This window comes from Bos taurus, chromosome 1, assembly GCF_002263795.3.
Source record: "Bos taurus isolate L1 Dominette 01449 registration number 42190680 breed Hereford chromosome 1, ARS-UCD2.0, whole genome shotgun sequence".
NCBI lineage: Eukaryota > Metazoa > Chordata > Mammalia > Artiodactyla > Bovidae > Bos > Bos taurus.
The window spans coordinates 130,887,883-130,902,552 of NC_037328.1; the positions used below are offsets into that span (position 1 = coordinate 130,887,883).

At 37.4% G+C, this 14,670-nt stretch overlaps 1 protein-coding gene across 5 annotated transcripts in view; it reads right to left on the reverse strand.

Annotated features, from left to right (window-relative positions):
* Positions 1-14,670, reverse strand: part of ARMC8 (armadillo repeat containing 8) — a 109,134-nt gene that overhangs the window by 66,011 nt on the left and 28,453 nt on the right. For 4 of the 5 annotated variants that reach the window (XM_024991103.2, XM_024991095.2, XM_005201884.5 and 1 more), the window contains exon 2: positions 11,816-11,892. The exons of the other annotated variant lie outside the window; for it this stretch is intronic. In XM_024991103.2, the coding sequence (XP_024846871.1) occupies positions 11,816-11,892 (77 nt within the window). The remainder of the gene's footprint in view (positions 1-11,815; positions 11,893-14,670) is intronic. 5 annotated transcript variants of the gene reach the window in all.

Here is a 14,670-nt window from a genome sequence, read left to right on the forward strand (position 1 = left end):
TTTTGAATAAAAAGAAACACAGGCCATCTTCTCATGTATAGCTCTGGCAGTAGGCAGTAAAAGCAGCCAGCCCAAGGAATGGACCTGACCTTGTTTCAGGGACCATGATTTTACTTTCCTCTTTTTCTGACTTCCTTGGACTGAATATTTCCGTGATTCCATTTTATCTCCTTTATTGTCTGACTAGCTGTACCTCTTTGGGTTTTGTTTTGTTGTTTTGTAGTGGTAGATTTACAGTTTACAATATGTACCTTTTAACTTATCACAGTCTTCAAGGGATAGTGTCCTACTTCATGTGAACTATAAGAGCCTTGCAAACATACTTCCATCTTCCCATTCATTCTTTGACCTGCTGTTATACATCTTTAAACTAGTTAGAAACAACATGATATATTGTACTGTTTTTTTTGGCTGCATCACGAGGTTTGAGGGATTTTAGTTTCCCCACCAGGGATTGGACCCCTGCAGTGAAAGTACAGAGTCCTAACCACTGGACAGCCAGGGAATTTTCTATATTGTACAATTTTTGCTTAAACAGTCACTTTTAAGGAGATTAAAAAATACGAAAACATCTTTTATTTATATTTACTTGTTTGGCTGCACCAGGTCTTAGTTGTGGCATGTGAGATCAAGTTCCCTGAACAGGTATTGAACTGCAGCCCCCTGCATTGGGAGCACAGAGTCTTAGCCACTGGACCACCAGGGAAGTCCCAGAAAATATCTTTTATATTTCCCATTTATTCACCAGTATTTTTTACTCTTGCTACACTCAGATCTCCATTTCTCTGGGAGTGAAACTCTTTTTCACAATAAGAGTATCTCTGTCAATGATCAGTTGGTTCACAAACACATGGTTGTTCTCAAAGGACAGGCAGAGAAAAAATAAACAGCTCAAAATAAGCCCAGTACTTGGAGAAGGAAATGGCAACCCACTCCACTATTCTTGCCTAGAGAATCCTGTGGATGGAGGAGCCTGGTGGGCTGCTGTCCATAGGGTCGCACACAGTCGGACACGACTGCAGCGACTTAGCATGCATGCATTCATTGGAGAAGGAAATGGCAACCCACTCCAGTATTCTTGCTGGAGAATCCCAGGGACGGAGGAGCCTGGTGGGCTGCCGTCTATAGGGTCGCACAGAGTCAGACATGACTGAAGGACTTAGCAGCAGCAGCAAGCCCAATACTAATAAAATGTTTAACAAAAAAAAAAAAAACTTAAGGTAATTGGTCAGTAGTGCTATCTTAATATAAAAACACTATGGTTCTCAAACCTTCTTCTTCTTGTGGAAGAAGGCATCAGAGCCTCCCAGGGACACTTCAGAAGCTTATGAAGGTGTCTGGAAATTTCTGGCCATAGTTTTAAAACAGAAAGCAGTTTTTGCAAAATCTTCAAGAAAACTGTACTTTTCAGTATTGTACCTGCCTTGTAAATAAAAGGGAGATTAAACTTTTTATTAAAAGTTACTTCATTTTGAAAATCAAATAAGTGGCACTCATGGTAGATGGGGTCATCAATACCATACCAATATTAGTCCACAGTTACAGCTCTTGCTTTCATACCTCACTGAGTTTTCTAACATGATCATGCTTAAGCACTAACATATTGAAACATTATAAGTTATCTTTCTTTCGTATGCCAAAATACTTGCTGAGCATCTCTCCTAACTTCTCTTTTAGGTGGCAGAGCTCTACAACATATAGAAACTTTTTGTCAACCATTAAAGTTATACTCCTAAAAAAGTCCTGTAATTGGCAAACTATGATCTTAAAGAAAAACAGGATAGAAAACCAGGGGGTAGGGTTGGGGGGTGGGGGTGGAGAGGGAGTTATTAAAATCAATGACTTCATGTTATTGTCAGCTTGTGTTTCCAATACCAACCAATTTCATCAGCATTAAAAACCCTGGTAACGATAATACCCCTCTCCTTAATTATCTTTTTTTATTATTACAGGAAAGTGCTGTTATGATGTGGTGGTCTGCTGAAAGCTGATCCTCCCCATAAGGCTTTGAATAGCATTTTCACAAGTCTTGAGCCAAACGCTGTACTTGTTAGGCTTCTTCCTATAGCTCAGTGCTTGAGGGCCTTCTCTCTCTCTCTCTCTCTCTCTCTCTCTAGAATATCCCTCAGATCTTCCATATGATTTATAGCAGATAAGCAGGAGTATTTTGTTAGTTTGTTTGCTCATGAGGACTAAATTGAATGAAGCTTACTATGGTTTTAACCAAGCTCTGATATATGATTTTAAAATTCATGTGATATCGAAGCTTCACTGAGCAAAATATAGTTAATGAGAGACTGCACATCTAGGCTCCTGCCTCCTTATAGATGCCTGCCGTTTTCTTAGAAACTTACTTCCCAGTTGTCAGCTTACAGACGCTAACCTAGCAGTCTGTCATTTTCTTTCTTCTTCTCTTCTCTTAATGTGTTCTGCCTATACTAACGCAGCACATTCATGCATCCGGTAGCTTACTGAAAGTTTATTTTTGCCAGGTGCCATTCTAGAGGCTTTCTATTATGGAATTTCTAATTCTAACATTTTCCCAGATTTCTCCCCATTCTTCCTAAACTGAGCAGAAATGAGTGTCCCTAACCTTATAAATACAACCCAAATATCTGAAACCATGCCAGAGTAAATGTTTTTATAGACAAAAGCAAACAAAACTCCTCCAAAACCAATTTTCCAATTTCCTTACTAGTTTGAAAAATGGACATGAAGGAGGCAGCTGGTAGTTATAGAGTAAATGCAGACTAAAGAGAACACAATTAAAATGTACCAATGGGCCTTTTCTGGCGGTCCAGTGGTTGAGACTCCGTAAGCTAATACCGCAGACATGGGTTCGATCCCTGGTTTGGGAAGATCCTGCATGCCATGGGGCAACCAAGGCCATGTGCCACAACTACTGAGCCTGCGTGCTACCACGACGGAAGCCTCTGCACCTAGAGCCTGTGATCAGCAACAGAGGCCACTGCAATGAGCAGCCCACGCACTGTGACGAAGAGTAGTCCCCGCTCGCCACAACTAGGGAAAGCCCGAGTGCAACAGTGAAGACTCAGCATAGCCAAAAAATGAATAAATAAATAAATTTAAAAATAATTAAATGGACCAATGTCTAAAGAAAACAATTCTTGCTCTAGCTCTAATAAGTAAATATTATCTATACTAAAGAAGAGATGTTAATGCCCTGCAAATCAATTATATTTAGTCATTAATATAAAAGGATACCAGAAGATCATTTCTATGAAAGAGTTAAAAACTGCAAGAGACAATAATCAACACATATATTCATTTTTAGCAGACCTAAGTACAGTGTTAGATTCAATTTCAGAGCCAGCCAAATGAAGCTTCTTTCAGTTTCCAGAGTGTAGCTACTCTCTCTCTCATTTCCTTATCATCCCCTCCCTGTATCATTCCTTGGCTACCTTTACTCATCTTTCAGGTCTGAGCTTATATGTCAGTGTCATCCTCCAGGAAGCATGCCCTGACAACTCCCAGGTCTGGGTAAGTATCCTTCCTAGTGCTCTTTATCATAGCACACTCATTACTTTTTTCCTCTTCAGAGGCAAGAAACCAGTATGATCTGGAAATATCAGAGAAATTACTATCAATGGATCACAAAACATACCATACAGAAATCCATATTTTTGTAAATGAGAAACTCACAATTATAAAGATGGGAGCACAACAAAACTATGCAAGATTTATACATTGCTCTGAAGTTTACAAAGCATTCCATACCTATTATTTAATCTTCATCACAACCTTAAGTAATATTAACCCCATTTTACAGATGAGGAAGCTAAGACTCAGGTTTGGGGCACTTCTCAGAGCCCCATAATAAATAATAGAGCCATTCTCAACCCATGTCTTTTATGCCAAGTGTTTTTTTCCATCATCTCCAGCATATCAGGCATTCAGAACAAACTGACTGAAAAGACAAAAGAACTCAGTAAATGTATTTCTTTTTTCTCCTGTCTTTCAATTTATATAAAATAAAAGCCTGTCTTTTAGTCAAAGACATCCTTTTCCTAGTAGATCAAAAAAATATAATCTCATGTCCACCAGTCTTTAATACTGATGGTGGGAGGGGAATGTCCTGCTTATACACTACTGAAATTCAATGATTTTTATTTTTTTTTTGGCTCAGCACTGTGCAAGGCTCTATGAAGGATACAAAAGCATCACATAAAGAGATGCCTGACCTGAAGAGTTTACAATCTTCTTGAGGAGACAAACGTAACACTAACAACTAATCACTAAGGCAGTGACATTTTATAAACAGTGTGCTTAGAGGGTTGAGAAAAGGAGATAGGACAAGCTTAACAGGTTTCAAGGCAATGGTAGGAACTAAGATGAACTAGCTTAGGAAATGGCTAGGATTTAGGTAAGTGGATAAGGAGGACAAAGGGGATCATATTGGAAATGGAATATGGCATATTTCTGGGGCAGTACTAGGAGCCAGGACTGAAAAGAACATTCCTTTTAAGGTGGGAACATTAAGCCTGGAACAAAGTTAGAAAAGTGACAGGGGGAAGAGACAAACTAAAGGGAGATGAATTTAAGAGAAATCATGTTTTTGATCAGAAAAAGGACATGAAGGAAGCAATGACAAAGGAGGATAAGCTGAACGTGGAACAGATTGGAATACAATAATTCTAGAGTCAAGAGTAGCAATTAAATGGCTGATGCCCTTCCTTTGTGGCCCCAAGACCCCCTGTGCTTATCATTATCACAACATTCACTAATCAGACTGTAGTGAACTAGCTCTTTAGCTATCTGGTTCCTGCATTAGACATTCCCCAGAGCAGTGACCACGTGCACAATGCACAACGCCTACCTAGCACCTGATTGGCACTCAGGGTTTGTTACAGAAATTACTCCACCCAGGTATCTGGTTATATGAGACTGACTAAGTAGCAGCCACAGGAATCATTAATAGAGAGGACATCTTAAGGAAGCAGTTAATAAGATGATTTTATAAGCAGAGAGAAAGTGACATATGACATGTCTTAAATGACTACTTCAAGTCTGGGTGCCTGGGTGCAGGGAACACAGAAAGCTTGGAGAATAATTCCCTTAGCAAGACAAGGATCTATCTTGACTTTATACATACTGAATTATCTTTGAAGATAAGAATATCCAGATAGAAAAGCTAAAATGTAAGCCTTGGGGACAGTTTACTCTTTGAGGATGGGAGAAAAGGAGCCAATATTAAGATGTTATAGAAATACATTTGTCAGGGAACATTTTCAGCTAACATCTAGCTTAAATCTTAAACCTGACCATTAATAAGTAGACTCAAAATGTGGCCACTTTTACATGGAGGCTAATCTTTCAAATTCCTTTCTTTGCTCTTTCGGTGAATAATTTTTAGCATGGTAGAGAAAAAGATCTTGAATATGAAAGCAACATATATAATACTTAATATAGCATACATGTAAACCAGAGTATTATGATATGTGATCAAAACCAAGAGAGAAAATAAAACCACATGTTGCCATTTAAATAGTAGAAAAAGCAAAATAATAATAATTGGAATCTAGACCCATTGGAAAAACAAAGTCTAAGTCAATCAAGTACGAGCATATTTATTCCTAAAAAGTCAAAATAGCATAAATTTTAACTGAAAACCTAATTAGCATCTAAAAATAGAAAATTATATTTAAAATCATTGAAGGCTAGAGCCAAAAACTAAAGATCAATGATGTCATTTTCATTCTGAACCAGTATGACTTTTCACTTACCTGAAAGCAGCTCTTATTTGGAATATGTACATTCATTCTTGATCTAATCAGTGTGAAATAGCCAAAAAGTGGGAGAAGGCAATGGCACCCCACTCCAGTACTCTTGCCTGGAAAATTCCATGGGCGGAGGAGCCTGGTAGGCTGCAGTCCATGGGGTCTCTAAGAGTCAGACACGACTGAGCGACTTCCCTTTCACTTTTCACTTTCATGCATTGGAGAAGGAAATGGCAACCCACTCCAGTGTTCTTGCCTGGAGAATCCCAGGGACAGGGGAGCCTGGTGGGTCACACAGAGTCGGACATGACTGAAGCCACTTAGCAGCAGCAGTAGCCAAAAAGTACAGTAGATATGGAAAACTACAATCTCAGTATAAAGTCTGACCAATTTATGAAAACTAACTTTTTACAAGACATAAGGAAAAAAATACATATTTATGGGTAGCTACAATAAGGTAACAGGATAAACACCCTAACAAAATTATTTGGACTTGGAAAATTACAAACATACTCACTGTTCTGACCCTGTAATAATAATTGCTATGATGTTCTTTCTGGAGAATGTAACATCCAAATATCCAAGTACAAGAAGCATTCTAATAACCAACATGGTTAAGGAATGAAAGTCTTCATATTCCAATTAGAATAACCATTACCGCATGTAAACTGTCAATTTTAAAAGGATTAGATAATGATGATCTATTATTCAAACTAAAGTTATTTTTAATATAAGGCTTTGATTCAGCAGTCACTTGAGACTTATAGTGAACTTCAACTCAAGGCATTTATTATGCAACTGCTGCTGCTGCTGCTGCTGCTAAGTCGCTTCAGTCATGTCCGACTCTGTGCGACTCCAGAGACGGCAGCCCACCAGGCTCCCCCGTCCCTGGGGTTCTCCAAGGAAGAATACTGGAGTGGGCTGCCATTTCCTTCTCCAATGCAGGAAAGTGAAAAGTGAAAGTGAAGTTGCTCAGCTGTGTCCGACTCCCAGCGACCCCATGGACTTCAGACTACCAGGCCCCTCGGTCCATGACTGGAGTGGGTTGCCACTGCCTTCTCTCTACTATATGTATAAACTGAACAAAATTAAGAACTGACAGTAATTTAATTCATTCTTATAAACAAATTACTCTGAGGTGTATATTTTTGGAATGTAAGGAGTATCAGCTACAGTTTTGATTTGTATAAACACTAGTTCAGAAATTAAGAGCTGTATTTAACTCTGTCTTGTCAATATATGGTCACAAATCACCTTACATTCTCCAAAAATGAAAAGTGCAATGTAATAACTGTACTAATAAATGCCAAAATATTTTTATAGTACATTAATAAATATTTTTAATATATGTAATCATGCCAAAGAACATAAAAAATGTGTTAGAACATTATGAATATGCAAGCATACAGTTAAGTGGCTTATAAATATGAAAAGATTTATATACACATATGCGTACAAATATTCCACTATTTTTTAATGTTCAAAGTTAATATAACATACATATACAAACAGCTTAAATATCTGGACACAAAACTATGTCAATTTGTTCTCATAATGTCTGGAAAATCTTGCTACTCTTTTAACCAGACTAAACTGTCTCAGGATACAAAGTTTTAAACAAGTAACTCTCAGGAATCACTCCGTTGCATTTGGTATTAAGGTCATCTTCACTCGTGTTTACCTGTAACACCTTTAAAAGTTCAAAGTTAACTTTTAACTGTTAAAATTAACTAACAGGATATTTCTTTTGAATTATCCTAAAACTTATCCTTTAACTTGAAATTTCCAAAAACCAGAGGCTTCATTTTTATGGCAGCTCATATTTTTAGCTCATGCAAGAAAATGCAAAGTGTCTATATTCTACTGAAACCAGAGGTATATATTTCCCTGAAACCAGAAAATGATGTACAGAAAAATCATTACCAAATGATTTCAGCAGTACATTAAAACACTTCAGAAGACACTTTTTAAAAACAGATACTTGATGAAAACCACACAATTCTACAGTATCCACAAATGCCTGCCTTAGTTTATCAGAAAGAGTTTGATTACCTAGTTATCTAGTTCTCTACTTTGATTCAACTTTGAAACTATAAAGCTAGCCACATTTGCTTATACTATCTTTTGCCTTTCAACATAGGGAATATCATCAACATAAGGCCGCATAGGGATACCTATTTTTTTCATGGAGAATCACTAAAGTAAAAACTAGATTCAGGTGCTCTAACTTAGGTATGTCAAAAAGCACAATGTTTAAGCAGCTTTGACCTAAGATCTACAAAAATATTTCAACAGCTATTCTTCTGCAGCTATGAGATTTAACATGGTTGAGCTAACACCAGAGTAACTGCACCAAAAATATCTGTAACTGTTTTAAGTCACACACAGATCACCACACTAGAGGAAGCTCAAAATCTGCAATACAATGTAGCTTATCTGATGTACCTACTCTCTGTTGTAGATGCAGAGGCTATACATTTATGACCTACACAGCTGACCTCCCTGTTCTCTCTGACTCCTATCTGACTCCAAACTACTCAGTTCTGCATTTGAAACCTCGCTTTTCAGGACCTAATTCTGTTTTCAAAGCTTTAATATACCCTCGTTGGTGGTCTAGTGGTTAAGATACGGTGCTCTCAACCTTTAATAGGACCATTCAAATGTATGCTAAATACTGCATTATTAACAAAAAAAAGTTGTTCTACGATAAATCCTCAATCATCACTAACTAGGTAAAATGGTCCTTCACAACACAGGTTATCTACAAAGTTCCCTCTGTTTACAGGTAGGGCTATGGCTCTAACTCAACTGAGTAAATTAGCTACTGGTCATGATGAAAAGTTATAATTCATCTTTAATCTCTTCAATTTTGTTTTTCCCACTAGTGAAAAATCAGATAAATATTGCTAGAAAAATGATAGAACTCTTATAGCTAAAGCTAGTCAATTCTTTTATGCCTTTCTCACTGGATATTTTAGATTCAAAGCAGATTACTTCAGCCTCTGTTCTTTTCCTTCTCTAAAATTAGAAATCTACCTTTGGTTGTTTATGATCTGTGGCCACCTCCCTTCTACCTGCTTATTTTGGTCTAGTAATGGTCTCTGTATGAATGACTCAACAGTGGCTGTGTAATGTGTATTAAAAAAAAAAGAACTGGTCAACTCTCTATTCCTAAACATCATTTTGGTTCCCTCTTTTTGTCTATCAATACTGTATTATTCTTATATTAGATAAGGTTACTTAAAAATGAATACAATGTTAAAAATGTGATTCACTTTTCATTCTCTTGACTATGCACAATTAATTTTCAGGCAGTAACAAAGTTCAGGCAAGAATTAAGTCAGAAAAATAATTTTTTCTCTCTGGGGTAAAGAAAGCTTTATCAAATCATACTACACACACCTCTAGAAGGCCATAAAGTGAAAGGACTTGGGTTGATCGGTCCATTTCAAGCTAAAAATAGATTTTAAAACTATAGGTAGCAATCAGGTTTACTGGAAAATGTTATCACTCACATTTTCTTATCTGAATCAAAAATTTCTAGCTCCTCTCCCTCTTCTTTCGGTGGGAATTGTTTTATCTCTTTGATATTTAATATCATGAGATATGATATTTAATATGATATTTAATATCAAGAGATAATGATATCTCTTTCTCTTCTTTGAAAAGAATCATCTTACTTTTGAAGTTGTTTTAAATTAGGGCTGATAACTACTAACCACTGAAGTGCCAATTTGTGGGTATCCACAACATACCAGGTACTAAATTTTATATTTCTGACTTAATCCTTAACAACTTGGCAAGATGGGCAGTATTACTCTCCCTTTACAGATGATAAAGTTGAGGCTCAAGGAAATGAGATAACTTGCCCAAGCATTACACTAGGAAAGGACTGTACTAGGAAATATCAGAGGCAGGTATTTAACTTACAGTTGTCCAGCTTGAAAGCCCATATTCTTTCTACTCTACTACCTCTCCCTCCCCCAAAACCTTTCTTATCTTCTTAGCTGACAGCTAAGTGTCTGAGACTTGACAATTTCTTAAGAGGCATTAAGTTTATCAAACTATATGTTAGTTGGTTTGTAATAATACAGTCTTCCCAGTGTTTTTTATGCTTTATTTGATATTTTATCACCTTTCAAGAAGCTATGATATCTTTGGGTAAATGAGAAATTTCTAACAGTGATAATTAACACTTGAATTAGCTACATATATGAGACACAACTCAAGATACAAGTCTTTCATGATGAATTCTTAACTGAGAAATTTAGCTTTTCTCCTAAACAACCACAGTAGCAGAAATAATTAAAACAACAACAACAATAACATCTTCTATCATTTACTGAACACTTAATGAGTTTGACATTTCCAACTGAACTGTTTATTGAGGAATCTTAAGTGATATCCAGGATTGTCAATTGGCTTTGTATGGGGGAAGTGTCTGCTTGTCTAAGAAAGCATATCAATTTGACCTATCCCTTCAACTAATATGTGTGTGTGAAGTAAAGTGAAGTGAAGTCGCTCAGTCGTGTCCTACTCTTTGCGACCCCATGGACAGTAGCCTACCAGGCTCTGCTGTTCATGGGATTTTCCAGGCCAGAATACTGGAGTGGGCTGCCATTTCCTTCTCCAGATTTAACAGATGGATTTAATACCACTTACCCTGGTATTAATCAAACTAGACTTACAGGGGTTGATTAAATCATTATAAAGTCTAGCCTAGTTAAAAAGATAAAGGCAAAGTTAACATAATGAGAAAACAAGAAATACCATCTCCTGTCTCTGTAAACTGAGAAGACATGAAAAGAAGGTGTTAAGTATCCCACGTGGGTCTCCATTCAGCTCCTCCTCACCTTTCCTTCTAGCTCAGTTTGAATAGTTAAGCAGCCTTGCTTGTTTATCTTGCCTCTACTTTAGAAATAAACCACTCCCTCCAAGACATCCTTTATATATAGCCCCCCCCCTTTTTTTTTTGGAAAGTGGGGGCTGAGCATCGAATAAGAATGAACAGTCAGTAGAAACTTCCATAAACAAAGCATCCTAGCTGTGCCAAGGTTGAGCAAGAGTTAAGCTAAAGATGCTCTCTTGCTGATAACACTAACAGGGTAAGAAGAAGAAAGGACAAGTGAGTGCCTCACTGCTATCCCACATGTATCTCATCCTGTTACTTCCGGGGTCCTCCTTTCCCAGGACACAGCTCACTGCTATGGGTGCTCTGTGCTTCCCAACCCAATGAGTTGCCTTAGGCTAGACCTTCAATGCAAGAGACCTGGGTTTGATCCCTGGGTTGGGAAGAATCTCTGGAGAAGGGAAAGGCTACCCACTTCAGTATTCTGGCCTGGAGAATTCCATGGACTATATAGTCCATGGGGTCGCAAAGAGTCAGACACGACTGAGCAACTTTCATTTTCACCTTTTTCTTTCTTAGAAGTGGTGTGATAAGAGCATAAAAACCTGCTCTTAGGAGAAAGAATTCTTTCAATCATTTGCAATCTTACTGCACTCGTACCACCTAATTATTTTTAAGTATAATCACCTCAGATATGTTGCTTAAAAACATTTCCTCTCATTAAACATGAGGCAATTCTGGAGAAAAGATGGACATTAAGGTTATCAAGAGTTTATTTAAATTTTCTAATGACTGCTTTCTAAATCCTGATATTTAAAACATCACTAGGAAATCCAAACTTTATAGAGACCATCAATGAGTTAACCAAAAACAAAACAAAACCACCTCTAACCCCAATGACCTATTCTCCAGGCCTTTTCAAATGATAAAAGATCACCAATTTTACTCTCTTGCTTTTGCTGAATATTAAAGTAACAAAAACCTTCTCCAAACTAAACATTTTAAAAAATGTAAAGCAAGTATTCTACAAAAAAAAATGAAGCTAACCATGTCAGTTAACTACCCAACAGACAATTCTTTCCAGTATCATATTAAAGTCATGAATGTCAAGGGGTCTTTCCAAAACAGAAAAGTTATAACCCTGCATTTTCAGAATTATAATACTTAACAGATTCAAACATAAAACAAACAAGATTTTTTGATAGACTCTTAAATACATACTACTTACATGACACCTTGTAGAACTTTCTGGGGATCAGGGTCAAATAGCCTGTCAACATAGTGGCGACTGCTAGCTGTTACTTCCTAGAAAGTGGGGGGAAAAATTATGACATCTGAAGCCACGCAAATCACAAATTCACAGTATCACCTATAACATCAAATAGCTATATAATCTAACTTAAAGCAGAAGCATTCAAATTTTTATATATACTTATCATATTAAATCAATCTGAGAAAATCTTGTGACAAGATAAAAAATAAGATGAGCAAGAAAGAGATACCCGGTTCTTACTAGCATAACTAGACAGTGAAACCTTTGTAGTGAGCACTGCAAGCTTTGCCAACAGAACTGAGCCTAAGTATTAAGAAGCAAGCAAGCTAAGTTTCTTAATTAAGTGCTGGATGTCACCTACATATGAAAAAAAGATAGGAATGTTGTTTCTGTTTATATCTACTAAAGGGAGGGAAAATCTGATCTCATCAAGGAAAAATGGGAAAGGACTTCATGAACAGTTTATGAAGGGTAGTCTTGGTGCAAGAGGAAGACCCTCAGAGTGACACAGAGGAGCTCTATTGCTAAGAAGCAGACATATGTAAAAAATAAAAACTAATATAAAGGAGTTGTTGTCACACTTTCTGTGAGAAAAAAAAAAATTAAAAATTAGGGTGATTTATCAGGTCCAAAAGAGTTACCCAGTCTGAATTGGCTAAAGCTGACCAGAAGGGGGAGGAATTAGAATATGAAGAACAAGGGAGACACTTACCTCCTTTTATTTGTATTTTGGGGTTTGCTCTATTATGTTATTTCCTGTAATACTTATTTGGGGGGTATACTTATTTTTATATTTAATTTTCAATGCTTAACATTATTTAAAACAAAGAACATATGTTTAAGAACCAGAAAGAAAGAACTTTTATCCCTTGCTGTTTCTTTCTGATGCCTGCTGGAATATGCTGCTCATATACTATCAACCATTAGCAATAAATTTTTATAGAGAGGAAGAAATACTTTTCCAGTTTACCCAGAATCCCTGATCAGAAAAGAGTTAACTGCCAAGACACAGTGTCAGCTTAAAATTCTGAGTCTCTGAAAATAACTCTGGAAAAAATTTCAGACAATATAGTTAAGCTAAAAATCAAAGTGTATGTTCATATTATGGGTCTGCAACAAAAATATCCTTATAGGCAACACAAATACCTATTTTTAATACATATTCCATTTATAAAGAACAAACTGGCAGCAAATAAAGACACACTGATGAAAATTCCTATGCCTAACAGGTAACATAAAGTACTTGCTAACGGGTCTGGTTTCCTCAAAATAATATACCCAAGAGCAAAATCCAGGATAAAACTGAAAACAGCATTCCCATAATACAGATATGTCTTCTCACTTCATCTGAGCACATGTGCTTTCCTGGTTTTCCAACAATGCTAAGTCCGTCTGAGAACTTCAGACTCTCAAGATTCCCTGCTATGTAAGGACTGATCTTTGATTTTACTGTTTGTCTCCACAGCTCTATATCTCTTGCCTCTCAATGTGGTTTTTAAAAAGGTACTTGGGTTTAAACCTATATTTTAAATAACACATTTCTCCCATTAACAACAAGTCTACTTCTCTGTACATTCATTTAATAAGCACTGCCTATCTATTAATAAGATATGCAAGGTACAGAGGAAAGCATTAAAGTTAAAAAAAAAAAAGGCACGGTCTCTCCCCTCAAAAATTCATATTCTATTGTAACTATGTTTACATGTTTATATTCCCTATTAGAATATAAAACAGAAGTATACACAAATAAAGGTAGCACTTAGTTCAGTTCAGTCGCTCAGTCGTGTCCAACTCTTTGCGACCTCATGAATCGCAGCACGCCAGGCCTCCCTGTCCATCACCAACTCCCGGAGTTCACTGAGATTCATGTCCATCAAGTCAGTGGTGCCATCCAGCCATCTCATCCTCTGTTGTCCCCTTCTCCTCCTGCCCCCAATCCCTCCCAGCATCAGAGTCTTTTCCAGTGAGTCAACTCTTCGCATGAGGTGGCCAAAGTACTGGAGTTTCAGCTTTAGCATCATTCCTTCCAAAGAAATCCCAGGGCTGATCTCCTTCAGAATGGACTGGTTGGATATCCTTGCAGTCCAAGGGACTCTCAAGAGTCTTCTCCAACACCACACTTCAAAAGCATCAAGTCTTCAGCGCTCAGCCTTCTTCACACTCCAACTCTCACATCCATACATGACCACAGGAAAAACCATAGCCTTGACTAGACGGACCTTTGTTGGCAAAGAAATGTCTCTGCTTTTGAATATGCTATCTAGGTTGGTCATAACTTTCCTTCCAAGGAGTAAGCGTCTTTTAATTTCATGGCTGCAGTCACCACCTGCAGTGATTTTGGAGCCCCAAAAAATAAAGTCTGACACTGTTTCCACTGCACTTCCATGAAGTAATGGGACCAGATGCCATGATCTTCGTTTTCTGAATGTTGAGCTTTAAGCCAACTTTTTCACTCTCCTCTTTCACTTTCATCAAGAGGCTCTTTAGTTCCTCTTCCCTTTCTGCCAAAAGGGTGGTGTCATCTGCATATCTGAGGTTACTGATATTTCTCCCAGCAATCTTGATTCCAACTTGTGTTTCTTCCAGTCCAGCGTTTCTCATGATGTACTCTGCATATAAGTTAAATAAGCAGGGTGACAATATACAGCCTTGACGTACTCCTTTTCCTATTTGGAACCAGTCTATTGTTCCATGTCCAGTTCTAACTGTTGCTTCCTGACCTGCATACAGATTTCTCAAGAGGCAGGTCAGGTGGTCTGGTATTCCCATCTCTTTCAGAATTTTCCACAGTTTATTGTGATCCACACAGT